General features: G+C 35.8%; 1 protein-coding gene across 2 annotated transcripts; it reads left to right on the forward strand.

Annotated features, from left to right (window-relative positions):
• Positions 1 to 47: 47 nt before the first annotated feature.
• On the forward strand, positions 48 to 14,021 carry LOC113664229 (alpha-enolase). 2 transcript variants are annotated; one of them, XM_089214389.1, is made up of 19 exons: positions 87 to 182; positions 1,991 to 2,136; positions 2,506 to 2,598; positions 4,010 to 4,105; positions 4,483 to 4,541; positions 4,733 to 4,802; positions 5,937 to 6,004; positions 6,578 to 6,719; positions 7,387 to 7,476; positions 7,898 to 7,954; positions 8,458 to 8,538; positions 9,419 to 9,483; positions 10,010 to 10,064; positions 10,398 to 10,482; positions 11,052 to 11,081; positions 11,773 to 11,859; positions 12,229 to 12,337; positions 13,294 to 13,352; positions 13,785 to 14,021. In XM_089214389.1, the coding sequence occupies exons 2-19, from the start codon at positions 2,025 to 2,027 to the stop codon at positions 13,849 to 13,851; spliced, it is 1,425 nt and encodes a 474-aa protein (XP_089070515.1). In that variant the 5' UTR covers positions 87 to 182; positions 1,991 to 2,024; the 3' UTR covers positions 13,852 to 14,021. The 2 variants fall into 2 exon arrangements, with proteins under 2 accessions (XP_089070516.1, XP_089070515.1); XM_089214390.1 differs by lacking the exon at positions 1,991 to 2,136 and having other exon boundaries at positions 48 to 182.
• Positions 14,022 to 14,918: the final 897 nt, after the last annotated feature.

Below are 14,918 nucleotides of genomic sequence, written 5' to 3' on the forward strand. Positions count from 1 at the left end.
GAGGCTGCAGTGGTATTATATAAAAATACCTCTGATTGGTTCATCTTAAGGCTAATGTTCTTTTGGCCAATAGTATCTTTTGCTTTATTTTTGGAGTATCGAAGTGTTCATTAGTCTCCACGCAAATGCTAGATTATTCACTTTGTCCCGTCAGTGAATCTTGAAAACAGGCTCTGTCAACGGTAAGTTTAATTTTTACTTTTTACATGTGTTCTTATTGACGAGCGTTTATGTCTATTACCGAAAGATTTTCACGGTAGGTCAGAATTTTTTGCATTTTCTTGGACAGTTCAAAGGGGTGATTCCATTGACGCCTCAGAGCCCTCCCTGGGAACAATTTAAGTATTTCTTCGATCAGCTAAATAAATCCTTTTGTAGTCTTAACTGAAACACGAGTTTTTGTGTTGTCATTTAAATTGTCAACCTGCAGCTCAAGTGTACGTTCATGGAGCGTTCCATTTCCTCTTTGATCACAAGACAGAGATCACCTGATTCACTGCACGTTTACATTCCAAAACCCTTCATTGCTTTTATTTGTTTATTATACAAATAACTCTGACGTCTGCTCAGGGGCTTTGAATACAGTTTGTTCATTTTACTTTGCAAATTAAATTTATTTCATGTGTTCGCCACTCCCAAAAACCTTGGGATCTTGCGAAAAAACCGGATGATGTAACCTTTATCGGGAAATTGCAAAGCCATCCCAAATAACTTCCATTTATTTACACTTTTTCATTACTATCATTTTAGTGGAAGCTGCAGTCGATTATTCTTTTTCCAAGCTCAGTAGATATCATGATTGCAGATGATCTCAAATGTATTTAGTTCAAATCCCACTAACTGTGATCATTGCACTTTTGGGAAAAGAAAAAGGAAAGAATTAAAAAACTGAAGAATCACTGAAGCTAATGGTACAGAAATTACTTCTCCTCGTATTTTAGATATGACAGATTGTAATTTTGAATAAAAAAGTCCCCCTTAAAAGTTACCTTATAAATCAGGTATACTCAAGAATACAGTTTGTTCATTTTGCTTTGCAAAGTTAAATTTATTTAATTTGTTCACCACTCCTTAAAACCTTAGGATCTTGCAAAAAATACTGGATGATGTAACCTTTATCAGGAAGTTACTAAGCCATACTAAATAGCTTCTATTTATTTACACCTTTTCATTTCTATCATTATTATGGATGCTGCAGTTGACAGGGTTATTCTCTTTCCAAGCTCAGGAAATAACATGATTGCAGATGATCTTAAATGTTTTTAATTCAAATCCCACTAACTGTGATCATTACACTTTTGGGAAAAGAAAAAGGAAAAACCAAAAACTGCAGAATCACTGAAGCTAATGGTGCAGAAATTACTTTTCCTCCTATCTTAGATATTACAGATTGTAATTTTGAATTGAACGGTCTCCTTTAAAAGTTGTCTTATAAATCAGGTGTTTTTAATTAACTATAGTTTGTGATGTGCTGTCTGAAAAAGCAGGGCCAAGTAAATCTTTCTAAGTCAGTGATATGTGTTATGGCAGAGCTTTCAGAGCGTAGCCCCATAATTATACAAAATAGTAGTAACCCATCAAGCCGAAAAAAATTTGGATGTATGACCCTCCGACCATACAAGGTGCTACTTTTAACATGCGTGGTTAACCGTACCTTGGGCACACCAACGCCACGGCTTTGTCCAGTAGTCCAGTGGTCAGTGCACTGGGCTCCAAGTCAGATGACCCGGGTTCTAGTCCTGGCTGGAGCAATGCATGTGCCCTTGAGACGTGCGGGAAAAAAAATTCAAGCTCCACTTTTAGGCTTGGCTAAATCTATATATTATATTTGATGTGGGTTATCTATTGAATAATGAATTTGTATTAATTAAACAACATCCAGCAATCAATCATAGTGTTATCTGCTCTATATCTCTCTCTTGCATAATTTTTTTTTAGTTGGGAGGGGAGAGTTTGCAGCAGTATCAAGATAATTTCTTTTTGGATTTAGAATTTGTACCCAAGTGTTTGTTGTGCTGAATGGAATGATTTTCCTAACATCCTCCCAGACCTTGGTGGGAAGAATTGTATTATCCTCATGTCAACGTTACGCTTTGAGACGTTATTTATCCACCACCCCTGCCCTCGCTGGAGAAGGTGATTTCCTTTCACCCTTTTTAAAATTCTCCTCTCTCTCTGCTTTTGTGTGCTAACCCTTTAATGCTGGAATCACATATAAATGTCCTACGAATAAAGGTAATGATCACCAACTGAAGAAGCTCTGGATTGTTAAACAAATTCTCTTTGTTAGCACCTCAGGAAATGTGTAGAGAACAGTATGGAGAATATGCATATTGATGTTATGATGTCATGGTGTAAAGGGTTTGTCTCTTATTTTCCTGTTTCCTCCATATTTTTTGGGTAATGATGAAAAAAAGTTTAATAATTTTTCTCTTTACAGCTTATGACATAATGATGTATTTTAGGGTTTAAAAGAAAAACTTATCATGAATTGATTTTTTGTAGGAAAAATGTCTGGTGTCAGCAAGATTTTTGCTCGTGAAATATTTGACAGCCGTGGAAACCCTAGTGTTGAGGTTGATATCACAACATCAAAAGGTGAGTAATTATTATTGGGCAGTTGGTATGCATTTTTAAGTATTAGATACGAGTTATTTGTAACATAATTGGTTTTCTTCCCTGGAAGAACAGGTTTTCAATAGCAATGGGGTAGCAAGTAGATCTATTGTGCTGGCTGCCCATTTGTAGCCTTTGCACAAACATCACTGTGCTCCTAATCTACATGAAATTATTTTGAAATTTGTTCAAAGTAGTTGAGAATTTGAGGAACAACAAAGCAAGATAAATTTGGTGAGACCTCAAAGCACAACTGCAAGAGCATAGAACTTCAAAATTTCCCAGGGGAACCTAGACCTCTCCAATAATAAGAGTCTCTTCAGGCCTTCAAAACCATATGCCTGCCATTTTTATGTCATATTTTTATTGAATTTACTTCTGGTCACACTATTCAGATATATCATTGTGCAATAATAATCACCTGTAACTTTCCTGGCTGTAACATTCAGTATGCATTTTGCTAGGATGTTAATTAGGTAGCTTGGACAACAGAATTCTTCAGTTACTCATCAAGATTTTCTGACTAACTTTCAATGGTATAAGCTATTTTTTCTCAGATTTAGGAAATATCCTTTAATTTCTTTTTACACTACTCTCCCACAACTACATTTCTTGTCAGAAACCCTAATTTTGTATTAAACAAACATATAGACTTCCTTTGTCTTCTTCTTGCTTAAAACAAATAAATATTCCAGAGCTAATTGTACAAATGTGGGTGGTGAGAAGGCCCAATGAGCTCTGGATTCTGGTTTGAGAGGTCTGGGTTGGAGCCTCGGTTAGGTTCATTTTGGTGTGTTCTTATACCACAAACTTCCTCTCTGGTAGCTTCCCTTTACCCAGGTGTCTCTGTGGGTGGGTACCATTGTATCGTCTTATTGTATAACATAGAGGAATGTAGGTAGAGAAACTAGCTCAGAGAGAAACATGAGTAGTCAACCATCTTCTTTGTTTACTTGGCTATATAAAAACAAGAAGCATCTCTCAATCAATATGTCTTGCAACACACAAAAGATACCTGCAAGCTGCCAGGGAAATTTGATGAGTTATCAGACACTGCAATAGGCCATTTTACAGTTGTGTACTTAGTTGCCAAGCCTTTGATTTGGAGTGAGGCTGAAGGTGACATTGCTGTGATAGAGACTAGTATCTAGTTAGCATGATACCAAAATAATTTGCATTTGAAAAGCAGCAAGGTTTGTATCATAACAAGGTCACCCATAGCCTCATTCCTGTTCAAAGGCTTGGCAACCAAGCACAGTGTAGCCAGTGTAGTGTAGCAATACTCCTTCCTATTCACTTTATGATACAGAAGTTGTGATGAGCTCAAAGTTTAGTGGACCTCTTGGTTTGTGAGAGTTTATTTTACAAAATACATTATACTTTTTTGTTGTAGGGCAGTTTCGTGCAGCTGTTCCATCTGGTGCATCCACTGGAGTGCATGAAGCTTTAGAGCTTCGTGACAAGGATCCAAAAAGATTTCTTGGAAAAGGTAAATTAACATTCAACAATATAAATGGTACAGTTGCAATACTACTAAGGGAAATTATTGTCATTGAAATATAAATCTGGTAATAGACATTTCTGGTGTAAATTATAATGACTATTAATGAGAATGATAAAAGTCTCTGTTTAGGCATGGGAACCATACCATCATAATTAGTGTGATGCTTGAGAAACTTTCAATTCTTGTCAATTAAAGATAAATTCGATATTTATGATTGATTTACAGTAACTATTATTTATAATTTTTTACAAGGTCTATTTTTACTATTCATGTTTTTTAGTATTTGATCAATTGTGTTCTCTTAAATTCTTATTTTATTGGGAATCTGAATAATCAAAAAAGAAATTCTGTTTTTGTGTTAGGTGTTCTTAAAGCTGTTGAGAATGTCAATAATATCATTGGGCCAGCACTTATTGCAAAGGTAATTTCATAGTAACAATAAATACATTTTAATTTTTTATATTTTGTTACAATTTCAATGTCAGTATCTGAGGAACTGCATACCTATCCCTCCCATAACCTGACAACAGTCAGGGGAGGGGTAAATGTGCAGTTGCTCAGATACTGACATTAATCCAAGATTCTCATAGTTCTAAAATTATCAATACTTAGAATGTGGATGTGACAAAGCAAGAGGATGTGGACAAGATAATGCTGGAGCTGGATGGAACTCCCAACAAATGTAAATATTGTTCACATATGATATTTGTATTGTTATAAATGATTTTGATATGACTTGCTATCTTGTGAGTGTATCAATTGGGTTGTGTCTGTGTGTAATTACTCAGAAAATAGAGATATACTATTTGTGGGAATATGGTGATGAGAAAACACAAATAGTTGTATGAAAAGTACTTGTTAATACCATGGGGATTAAGAGTGCCAATTTGAAAGATAAACTAGAGTTTTGTGGGTTTCCAAACTGTTCAGATGTAAGGAAAGGCCACAAACCACTATATGCTACTCAGAATGATTAGGGAGATTAAAGTGTCTAGTGACTCAGTTGGTAATACAGGGCGTGAAATTAATTTTCTTTTCTGGTAGCCACTTGGCTCCTAAATTTTTCAAAGTGGTAGCCAATTCAAAAAAAGTTGGTTGCCATTTTTAAAGACAAATAAAACCTTTTTTAATGCTGTTAACGTTCTAGATAGACTCTCCAAAATTAAGTTAGGAAAAAGATCTTTAACGTGCAACAAATTGGACACCAGGATGTCCAATTTAATTCACTTTATCTCTAAGTAAGGTTATGATGAAGCATTCTAGTTGCCAATTTGGCGACTAATTTTCAGGATTTGGTCGCCAAAGTGAAAAATTTAGTCACATTGGTGCCTGTATTGGGTGCAATTTCACGCCCTGTAATACTCAATTATCCTTTTATACTCTCGCACCGACACAGCACCATAGTCATCACAGTTTCTTTAGAAATTTACCCCCTTTATATCTTGTGAGTGGTTTGTTTTTGTGATGCCTCCATCCTTATTCTGTAAACCACATTTTATAATTTTTAATGATTAGAAGTAAATTTCATTTGACCCATGGATGAAAATCATGCAGAGTAATGATTCTTGCAGGTATTAGCTGCAATTTTAGCAATTGCAGGAAGGAAGCCTGAAAAAATTCTGGCATCGATTGGGTTAAAACCTGTGTCTCTTAGATGCTACTTGGTGCTATCATCAACTGAGCTTTGAAGCCACATGTTGGGAGCACATTTTCTAGAGGGATCTTCTTTCCTAGGGAGAAATCTGATCATAATTTATATTGAAGTTAATTTCATTACTTAACAAACCATATTGACTCTATTGCGTATCGATTTCAGCCAAGCTGGGTGCAAATGCAATCCTGGGAGTCTCACTGGCAATTTGCAAAGCAGGAGCAGTACACAAGGTCAGTAAAGAGCATCTGTCACTGTTGAGTATCCCTTTTTTCTTTGCAAAAGATAAACGTTAATTTACAATGTTCTATTTACAATTAAAAGCCGAAGTTAAGTCATGCAAGATCATTCTCAAAATGTGTCCATCTTCCTGTGGTTCTGAACCTTTTCACTGACAACTGGATTAAAAACAAATTGCTTTTTTTTTTTTTGCTTTTCTTACTGATGCAGAGAAATGGAAAATTTATGAAGATTGAGTGAATTTTCAATGAAAGTTACCAGCCATGTTTCTAATCACAGTTAACAGACAAGTTATTAAATTCTTACTGAAACATTTAAATGGACGTGAGGATGTTGTGGACTTATCCGCAGAAAGTCCAAAAATGCTTTCAGGATTCGTAGTCACCCTGTTTTGCATGTGGGCCCTCTCTCCATGACTAATATGAAGTTTTTAAGTTTCTTTTGTTAGGTGGTCCCTGTTAGCAAAGTTCGTGGATACCTACCTACTAGAATAGAATTACGTAGCCCCTCACCCCTAGAGCTTATTAATTGGCAGTGAGTTTAACCAGGTGCTGTCCTTGTTTCAGGGAGTACCTCTGTATAAGCATATTGCAGACCTGGCAGGCAACAAGGAGGTGATTCTTCCTGTTCCAGCATTTAATGTTATCAATGGAGGAAGCCATGCTGGGAATAAACTTGCCATGCAGGAATTTATGCTGTTACCAACAGGTTAGACACTTACAGATTTTACAATCATGGCTCTCTTCCTGCAGGAGTATGAAAAGGTAGAATAAAATGTAAGGGAAACTTGTTGTATTCCCTGGTGGTACTTATTTGGAGCTATTAGTAGCTATTTTTTATGTACAGTGTTCTCCTTTTCATGTGGTAACTAGTAAAATTTATGGCCTTTAGTATTTCTTATTATCACCTAAAATTGCTTGGAACTCTTGAAGATTCAATAGGTGAAAGGATTGGTCAAGACTAATCGTTTAAAAATAACTGTTTTCTTGCTATGCCTGAAGTAAGGGAGAACACTGCATGTTGCTTGAAAATTCTGTATCGGTTTTATTTAGGAATTTAATTATGATATTTTGTGTTTTGTGGGAATGACTCTTTGGAATCCAAGGTGGCCGAAATTTCTCCATGGAGCTAATTTTTGCCATCTCTTTGTTATGCTCTAGAACTTAACTTTCTTTTTATTTGTGGAGTTGTTTTCTGTAGGAAGTTATTTTGACACATAAATGATGTGTAAAAATAGTAAGTAAAAATTAAAATCAGAAAAATTTTCATGCGACATGGTAGTCTTAACTCAAGTAAAAGCCAGGGCAAGTGCTGGCATTTCATAATGGGTTTCAACTTAGAAAAGTTTAAGAATATGTATTTGGTGTTTTTTTAGGGGCCAGTAATTTTAAGGAAGCAATGAGAATGGGCGCAGAAATCTATCAGAACCTGAAAAGTGTGGTGAAGAAAAGATATGGAATTGATGGTGAGTAAGAAGAGCCCTCTGTAGATGGAAATTTGTATCTTTAACCAAGAGGTCCTTTGGAGAAAGAAGTGCATTTTCCATTAATTTAAGATGTTGAAAATTGTTTTAATCCTTTACACCCTAACATCAGTATCCATATTCCCTATACTCTTTTCCATACTTTTCCTTTGGGACAGACAAAGGAGAGTTCATTGTTTAATCAAAGCATCTTAGGTTTTGTGATCATTTCCTTTATTCTCATGATCTCAATGACAGATTCAGCAGTATTTCTGTAAGGAGAAATTAGATGCTGGTCATACTTAGGGTTTTTAGGGTTGAGAGGAGATATTACCTATTACTTTTTCACATTGTTATCAACAATGATGGTAACAACTGAAGATTTAAACCACCTTTTGACACACTGATGTTTTTGTCCTCACAGCTGTTAATGTTGGTGACGAAGGAGGCTTTGCTCCAAACATTCAGGATAACAGAGAAGGTGAGAAATGTTTCCCTCTCTCTCCCCTCCCACCCCCCCCCCCCCACATACTCCAAAAAAAACAAAACCACATGCTTTATTTCAGTAATATTCCACCCAGTTATCCAGATATCAACCAGTCTTGTTTTTAGAGAAAGATGTTTTTCATCTTGTCACAAGGGTGGGACAAAGTCCCCAAAAGATATCGAACCTAGACTTTCAGATTCTATGCCTCTATGCTCTACCGCTCTACCACTAAGCCTTAGACTCTATGGTGAGCAAGACCCATCAGGAATTCCTATATGACACATGTCCTGCATACTGCTGGGATCAGCAATTTCAATGTTTTGTAAACTGGACTAAAAAAGGTGGTGCATTTTTTGGCTCAGTAAAGAAATAGAGAACAATTTTTTTAATCTTATCATGAGCATGGAACAAAGAAAAAACTCTGAGGAATGGAACCTCTGAGGAATGGAACCTCAGGCCTTCCTATGACCTTCTTGGTTTTTATTTGATATTCATAGGTCTTGAGTTGCTCAATGTTGCCATTGCCCAAGCTGGTTACACTGGTAAGATCAAAATCGGCATGGATGTTGCTGCATCAGGTATGGTATAAAAACAGTTGTTGATGTATGAAATGACCTTGTAATGGCAAATTCTGTTACCACAAGTGTTTTAACTGCCATGGCAAGTACAGGAAATGATAGAGGCCTGTTTTTGGCAACTATTAGTATGCTTTAGTGTTTTTATTACTCAGGTTGTGTGGTCCAAGGGTAATGTGAGATAAATGTTTACCCACATTTGTATTAAATATTCAACCATTGTTTATTTTTAAAAAAAATCATATTTCATGGTAGTTGTCTGAGTATCAAGCCTTGAGCGACCAAAACTAGTTATTGGCCGTATTGCTTATTTGTAAAAATCCTCCATGTAACCCTAATCCTCACCCATTTACGGTTATTTAGTATTATAAACTGAGTTGATAGCATAAATTGGCCACAGTAAAGAGTTTCAAAGCTGACATTTTTAGCATTAGCCCTTCATGAGAGTAAACATCATGCAAGATTAAATTGCATTATCCATGAACTGTACTTTTTAAGGGTAAATCCTTAAATAGATAATTTCTTCTAATACTATTTTAAGTGACACTATCTACAGTAATAGATCGCAGATGACATCAATATGCAGTAAGAACAGAAAAGTGGCACACAAGGTGCAGCTGACTGTGTCACTGAGGTTCTTACTCCATTTTCATGTCTTTTGTGATCTGTTACTGTACAGACACATCACAGCATGGAATCTATTAAGTTTATATGATAATAAATTAAAATCTTAATGGTGATATCATCTATGCATCTGTCCACTAATATAACATATGTAAGAACCACTCAAAATGTGTGTATCATTCAGCTTATCATATAAATGAATAAATACTATTTTTTTTTTATTGATAAGTTGAAGTGTACTTTTCCCTTTCTTTTATAGAATTCTACAAGGATGGAAAATATGATTTGGACTTCAAGAACCCAGAATCTGATCCCTCAAAATGGGTAGGTGTCATTGCATAGACTGAGGAGATCTTTCGCAACTATATAAGCTGGGGATACTCAGAATTGTTGACTTGAAGGAATAAATGTGTTTACAAGGCTTGGCAAAGAATATTTGGCTCGCTATTGAAATGCATTGTTAATTAACCCTATGCACACTGACATCAATAGACATTATTCTTTATGCATTTTCCTATACATTTCCTTTGACACTGACAAGAGGGATTCATTCAATGATCAAAGCTTCTTAGGTCGCTGATCATTTCCTTTATTTACATCCTTGCATCAATTCAGTAACCATATTCTGTATAACGATACTCTTCTCTGTACATTTGCACTGATATTGGTAAGAATAATTAATTTAACAATCAAAGCTTCCAAGGCTGGCAATCATTTCTTCTATTCACATCATGATCTTACTGAATGATTCAGCAGTATTACAAGAGGGAGAAACTAGATTTTAGTCACTCTTAGGGTTAAAGGGTTAAGAGTGTATTTTCATCTCAAGCCTTTTCTCTTTTACTTGCAGGTAACTGGTGAAGAGTTGTGCAGTATGTATGAAGATTTTATTGCCAAATATCCAGGTAGACCTGTTACTCTGTTGTTGTTGTTTTTTTTAAATAAACTTAAAAAGAAAAACCAATGCCTTACAAAAGCACTACAGAGAAATGGCTTCAAAACTACTCTCCATATTCTATGGGACTTCTATTTTTCCCATGTTGTTCAGCATCACACAAATTGAATAATCAATTGTAGCTTACTGACTAAGATATCAGGCTCTTTAAAAAAGTCTACACCCCCTAAATCTTGATGTATAAAATTCTAAGATTACTGCCAGTGAAAATACCAGTTACAGTCACTGCATCTTTTTTCACTAAGTTGTGGATTTATTTAATTTTTTCTCTTTTCCTCTTCAGTTGTGTCCATTGAAGATGCATTTGACCAGGACGATTGGGAGCATTGGAGTCAGTTGACAGGAAAAGTAGGCATTCAAATTGTTGGGTAAGTTTGCTCTATTGATGATTTCTCTGAACATAGCATTCAATAGTTCCTATGAGATAAAGGGGACTTTTTTCAAATAATCAGTTACTAGGCAATTGGTTGGTGGTTTGATATCTACAAATACATTTTATTTAACTAGGCAAGGTCATCCTTAGCAATTTAACTCCCAGAAGGGAGTAAGAATAATGTAACTTCTCATGACAATCTTAATTCAGTATCCAGCAGTCAGGTGATGAGAATATTAAACCTTATCAGGTAGAAGTTTTTGTCTGGATCAAACACCAAGTTCTCATAACTAATTTACTAGTAAATATGTAACAGCTAGAGGGGGGAAGTAACAATCAAATATTGGATATTTAAGGATTAAAAGCTACCTGTTAATTGAAAGTTGGGTTATTGGTTTAGTAAGAGTGAAGGTTGCACAAAATTCTGATTTGGTTTCGACTTATTAATATTTGTTTAAATTGTTGGCAAATCAAAACTAACCACCTTGATACTCTGCATTTTGTGTTTCTAAGAGTAAAATATTTCATGTTAAGTAAAATTGTACATTTTTGTGCTTCTATCAGGGATGACTTGACAGTGACAAACCCAAAACGGTAAGTAAGCCTCAGTGATAAACAGCTCTGCAATGCAGTATGGTTCACGATTTTTCACTGATATAAGAGTGAACAGCATTGAATTTCTGCTAACCCTAATACTGCTAAATCATTCATTAAGATCACTAGAATAAAGTTAATGATTGCCAACCTAGAAAGCTTTGATTGTTAAACAAATTCTCCTTGTCAGTACCAAAGCAAATATCTAGAGAAGAGTGAGGAGAATATAGATACTGAGAGTGATGTGAACTACTGGTCTTGAGAGCAAAGGCATATGACAAGTTTAGTAGCTATCTTAAGTTTGGTTTCCCTTCTTATCTGCCACATTTGCAACTTTTATGAATTGGTGAAAAAAAATAAATTGGTCAAACATCATGATGTTTACAGCAGATTACCTCTACTAATTAATAATTTTGATCAGCTCTTTAACTCCCAGAGGTGATCAACATGTAACTTCTCCCTATAATATCTATACATTATCCCACTAGCTAAAATGAGAATATTCAAACTTAACAGGTAGAAGTTGTTATCTTGATGTAACAACAAATTCTGATAACTTATTTACCAGAAAATGTGTAGGAGTGAGAGGGGAGACTCAGATCTGCGGGGTTAAAAGGTTAATGACTGCTATCTTAGCATTGATCCAAATTTGCAAGATGTTTAATGTTGATATTTTGTTCCTTGACTGCAGCATCAAAATGGCTGTGGAGAAAAAAGCCTGCAACTGCCTTTTGCTGAAAGTGAACCAGATTGGCTCTGTCACAGAATCCATTGAGGCGTATGTATAGTATCTCTTTTTATGTTTGTTGCATTTTGTTTGTTTGCTTGTTTGTCCAGTCTTTTTGTTATGCAACCAAAATTTTATTTCAGGTGACCATATTGTTGATTTTCTATTGCAAAATGGTGACTGTGAATAAAGTTGGGCTTGAAATCCCAATTGCCTCTCTTCACCCAGTGCTATAAATGAGAACCAGCAGGTTTTCAAGAAAACCTGATGAAATGCAGTGACATAATCTGTGAAAGATTGGCATCCATTCCATAAGAAGCATCAGTGCTAGTTGCTTCATGCTATGGAAATGGCAACCAGCCTAGGAGGAAGTGTAGATAGCTTGGCTGATGTGAGAAATGTTGTTTTTGTCATCACCAGGTGCAAGCTTGCTCAGCAAAATGGCTGGGGTGTTATGGTGAGTCATCGCAGTGGAGAAACAGAAGATACTTTTATTGCTGATTTGGTTGTGGGTCTGTGCGCAGGACAGGTGAGATCACCAAATAGATTCCATTTTGTCTTCCTTCTGTTCAGTATTTGATTGCAGATGACATCAAAATGTGGTAAGAGAAAAACTGAAGCACACAAGGCACAACTGAGTGTGTCACTGATGTTCTTACTTTATTTGATGTCTTGTTTGATCTGTAAGTGAACAGACTCGCAGCTACATGGAATCTATTTGTTTTATTTGATAATGAAGCAAAAAACTATCAATGATGATGTCATCTTTAGGTCTGTTCTCAAAGTAAGAGGCCAATCAAAATGTATGGGTGATTCAGCTGATTATGTAACATGAAGCAATCAAATCCAGATTCTAAGACAGCAATGAAACATTTGTTAAAATCGATGGGTAAAGTTTGATTCCTAGGTGTAACTCAACATATCTGTGATCTCACAGTTCAGAGCCAGGGCTGTTAGTGTGTTTGAATGAAGAAGGCAAATAAGAATAGGAAGGTAGCTAGATTTTTGTTGACACTGTGTTGTCTTGTGAGATCACATGCAAGACAGGTAGTTATTCAGTTAAAATTTTCCAAGCATTCTTCAATGTCAGCATGAACCTTCGGAAAATTTTTTAACATGAAATTGATTGACACATCTGAACCTGTTACTGGAGTATAAATGGGTTCTGGCAAATTGTCAGGTAAGCTTAACAAAAGCCTAACAAAATGCTGGTGGGGTATTTGGGATGAACTGGTATCCCAAACCAGGGGGGGGGGGGGAGGGTAATACCTCATTACTCCTAGTTACTTCATGCTATGGAAACCAGGATCAGTTCTGGCTGGATGGACCACTTGGCCTGGTTTCTTGAGCTTTCTGGCTTACTTACCATATTCAAACAATTTTATGCAATGATTTCATACAGACATAATCTTGCATAGACTTCAAAATAAGCTTTGACAATCTGGCTGATGTTTTGCCTTGCATTGTTTGTTTTTCTCTTTTTAGATCAAGACAGGGGCTCCATGTAGGTCTGAGCGATTGGCCAAATACAACCAGCTTCTCAGGTAACTGGTGTATATGTTTTCAGTGCAAGGTGTGACTAACAAAAATAAACAACATTTTGTGACAACATTCTTTTTTTTTTTTCCCCCAACTTTCTTAAGTTAACCAGACAAGAAACTAGTTGTCAAGTTGGGAAGTTAGTCTCTTTGGAGTACATTCCACCTGGGTCTCCAAATTTTGACCTCAGCTTAGAGTACATTTGCACCACCATGTTCTAGATGTTGTTCACTTTTTGATAGCGTTCAAGAAGTTCTGCATGCCATGTGGGGTTCAACAGTTTGTTAAACAAATTTTCTATGATGGTGGGCAGTTCTCTTTGAACTTACAGTTTCTTGCTTTAGAATTTGAATGTGTAATCTTGCCAGCTTAGAGGATCCTGTAACAGTCCTGGGATTGGTAAGAATAATAATATGTATTTGTTGGTCTTTTGACAGAATTGAGGAGGAACTAGGAGCTGGTGCCAAGTACGCTGGAGAGAAATTTCGCAAACCTCTGGAATGAACCAAAAGGCAGGATGAGAACAAATGAAGTGGGAATTGTGAAGCTCTGTCAAGATGGCTTGCCAATGGCTGGAATGATAAATGTGGTAGACAATGTGTCAAATGACAAGCATTTTAAATAAAGTTAAAAGAAGAGAAAACACAACAAATAAAATGTTTTCTGTACTGTTACTTCTTTTGTTTCATGATTTATTTTAACCCCCTGTGACTAGCATCTAATTTCTCCTTGCAATATCACTCGTGAATCAAACATTAAGGTAACAGGAATAAAGGAAATGATCACCACCTTAAGACTGAAGCTCTTGATTGTGAAACAAACCCCTGCTTTTCAGCACCTTAGAGAAGGTATAGAGAACAATATGGAGAATATGATTGCTAAGGGACTGGTCATTATTTATGTAGAGGCAGGGTGGGGGAGGGGGAAAGGGGAGAGGATCCAGGCTATTTCAGATTGGCTAGAGGGGGGGGGGGGCTATTAAACTTTTTATAAAGAAGTTTAGAAGTAATGCTAAATTGGGCAATTATTATTAATTTGATTGTTTTCTTTCCTTTCTTACAACTAAGTGATTTTTAGCGAATGTCAATGTATGACATCATATTTTGTGTGATTTTAACTTGACAAAAATACTGTTTGCTCTCTAAACTCCATTGTCATCTCAAGTTCTAGTTATTAAAGAATCCAGACCCATCAGCTTTAATATTTAGTTAGACTTAATTTTCTGTTGACAAAATACTTGTCACTTCAATAACCCAAGCAGTAATCAAACATGATGTAACACCAAGAAATTAGTCCTTTCACAACTGTAGGAAAGTCATTTGAAGAGTATTTTTTTTAACGGTTATGTTTTTGTTTACCATGAAGGCAAAATTTGTAAAAAATCTATCATTTTTCCAAATTCAAGAAATAGTTTCTTACATTTGAAAAAAAAAACACTTTTAGTAATTAAAAATACTGGTTTGCTCAAGAGACACCAAGAAGTAGACAAAAAACTAGTGGCTGGTCTACACGATACGCCGATTTTGTTATGCAAAGTAATCATTTTATGATTGAATGACACGAATTTGATC

This window comes from Pocillopora damicornis, chromosome 8 (genome assembly GCF_964200805.1).
Source record: "Pocillopora damicornis chromosome 8, jaPocDami1.2, whole genome shotgun sequence".
Lineage (NCBI taxonomy): Eukaryota > Metazoa > Cnidaria > Anthozoa > Scleractinia > Pocilloporidae > Pocillopora > Pocillopora damicornis.

Excerpts from the sequence above, each read along its gene's own strand:
- LOC113664229 (XM_089214389.1), top strand. The coding sequence starts at position 2,025 with ATGATTTTCCTAACATCCTCCCAGACCTTGGTGGGAAGAATTGTATTA. Across the intron at positions 4,106-4,482 it reads AAAAAGATTTCTTGGAAAAG|GTGTTCTTAAAGCTGTTGAG; the intron begins GTAAATTAACAT and ends TTTTTGTGTTAG. Across the intron at positions 7,955-8,457 it reads CATTCAGGATAACAGAGAAG|GTCTTGAGTTGCTCAATGTT; the intron begins GTGAGAAATGTT and ends TGATATTCATAG.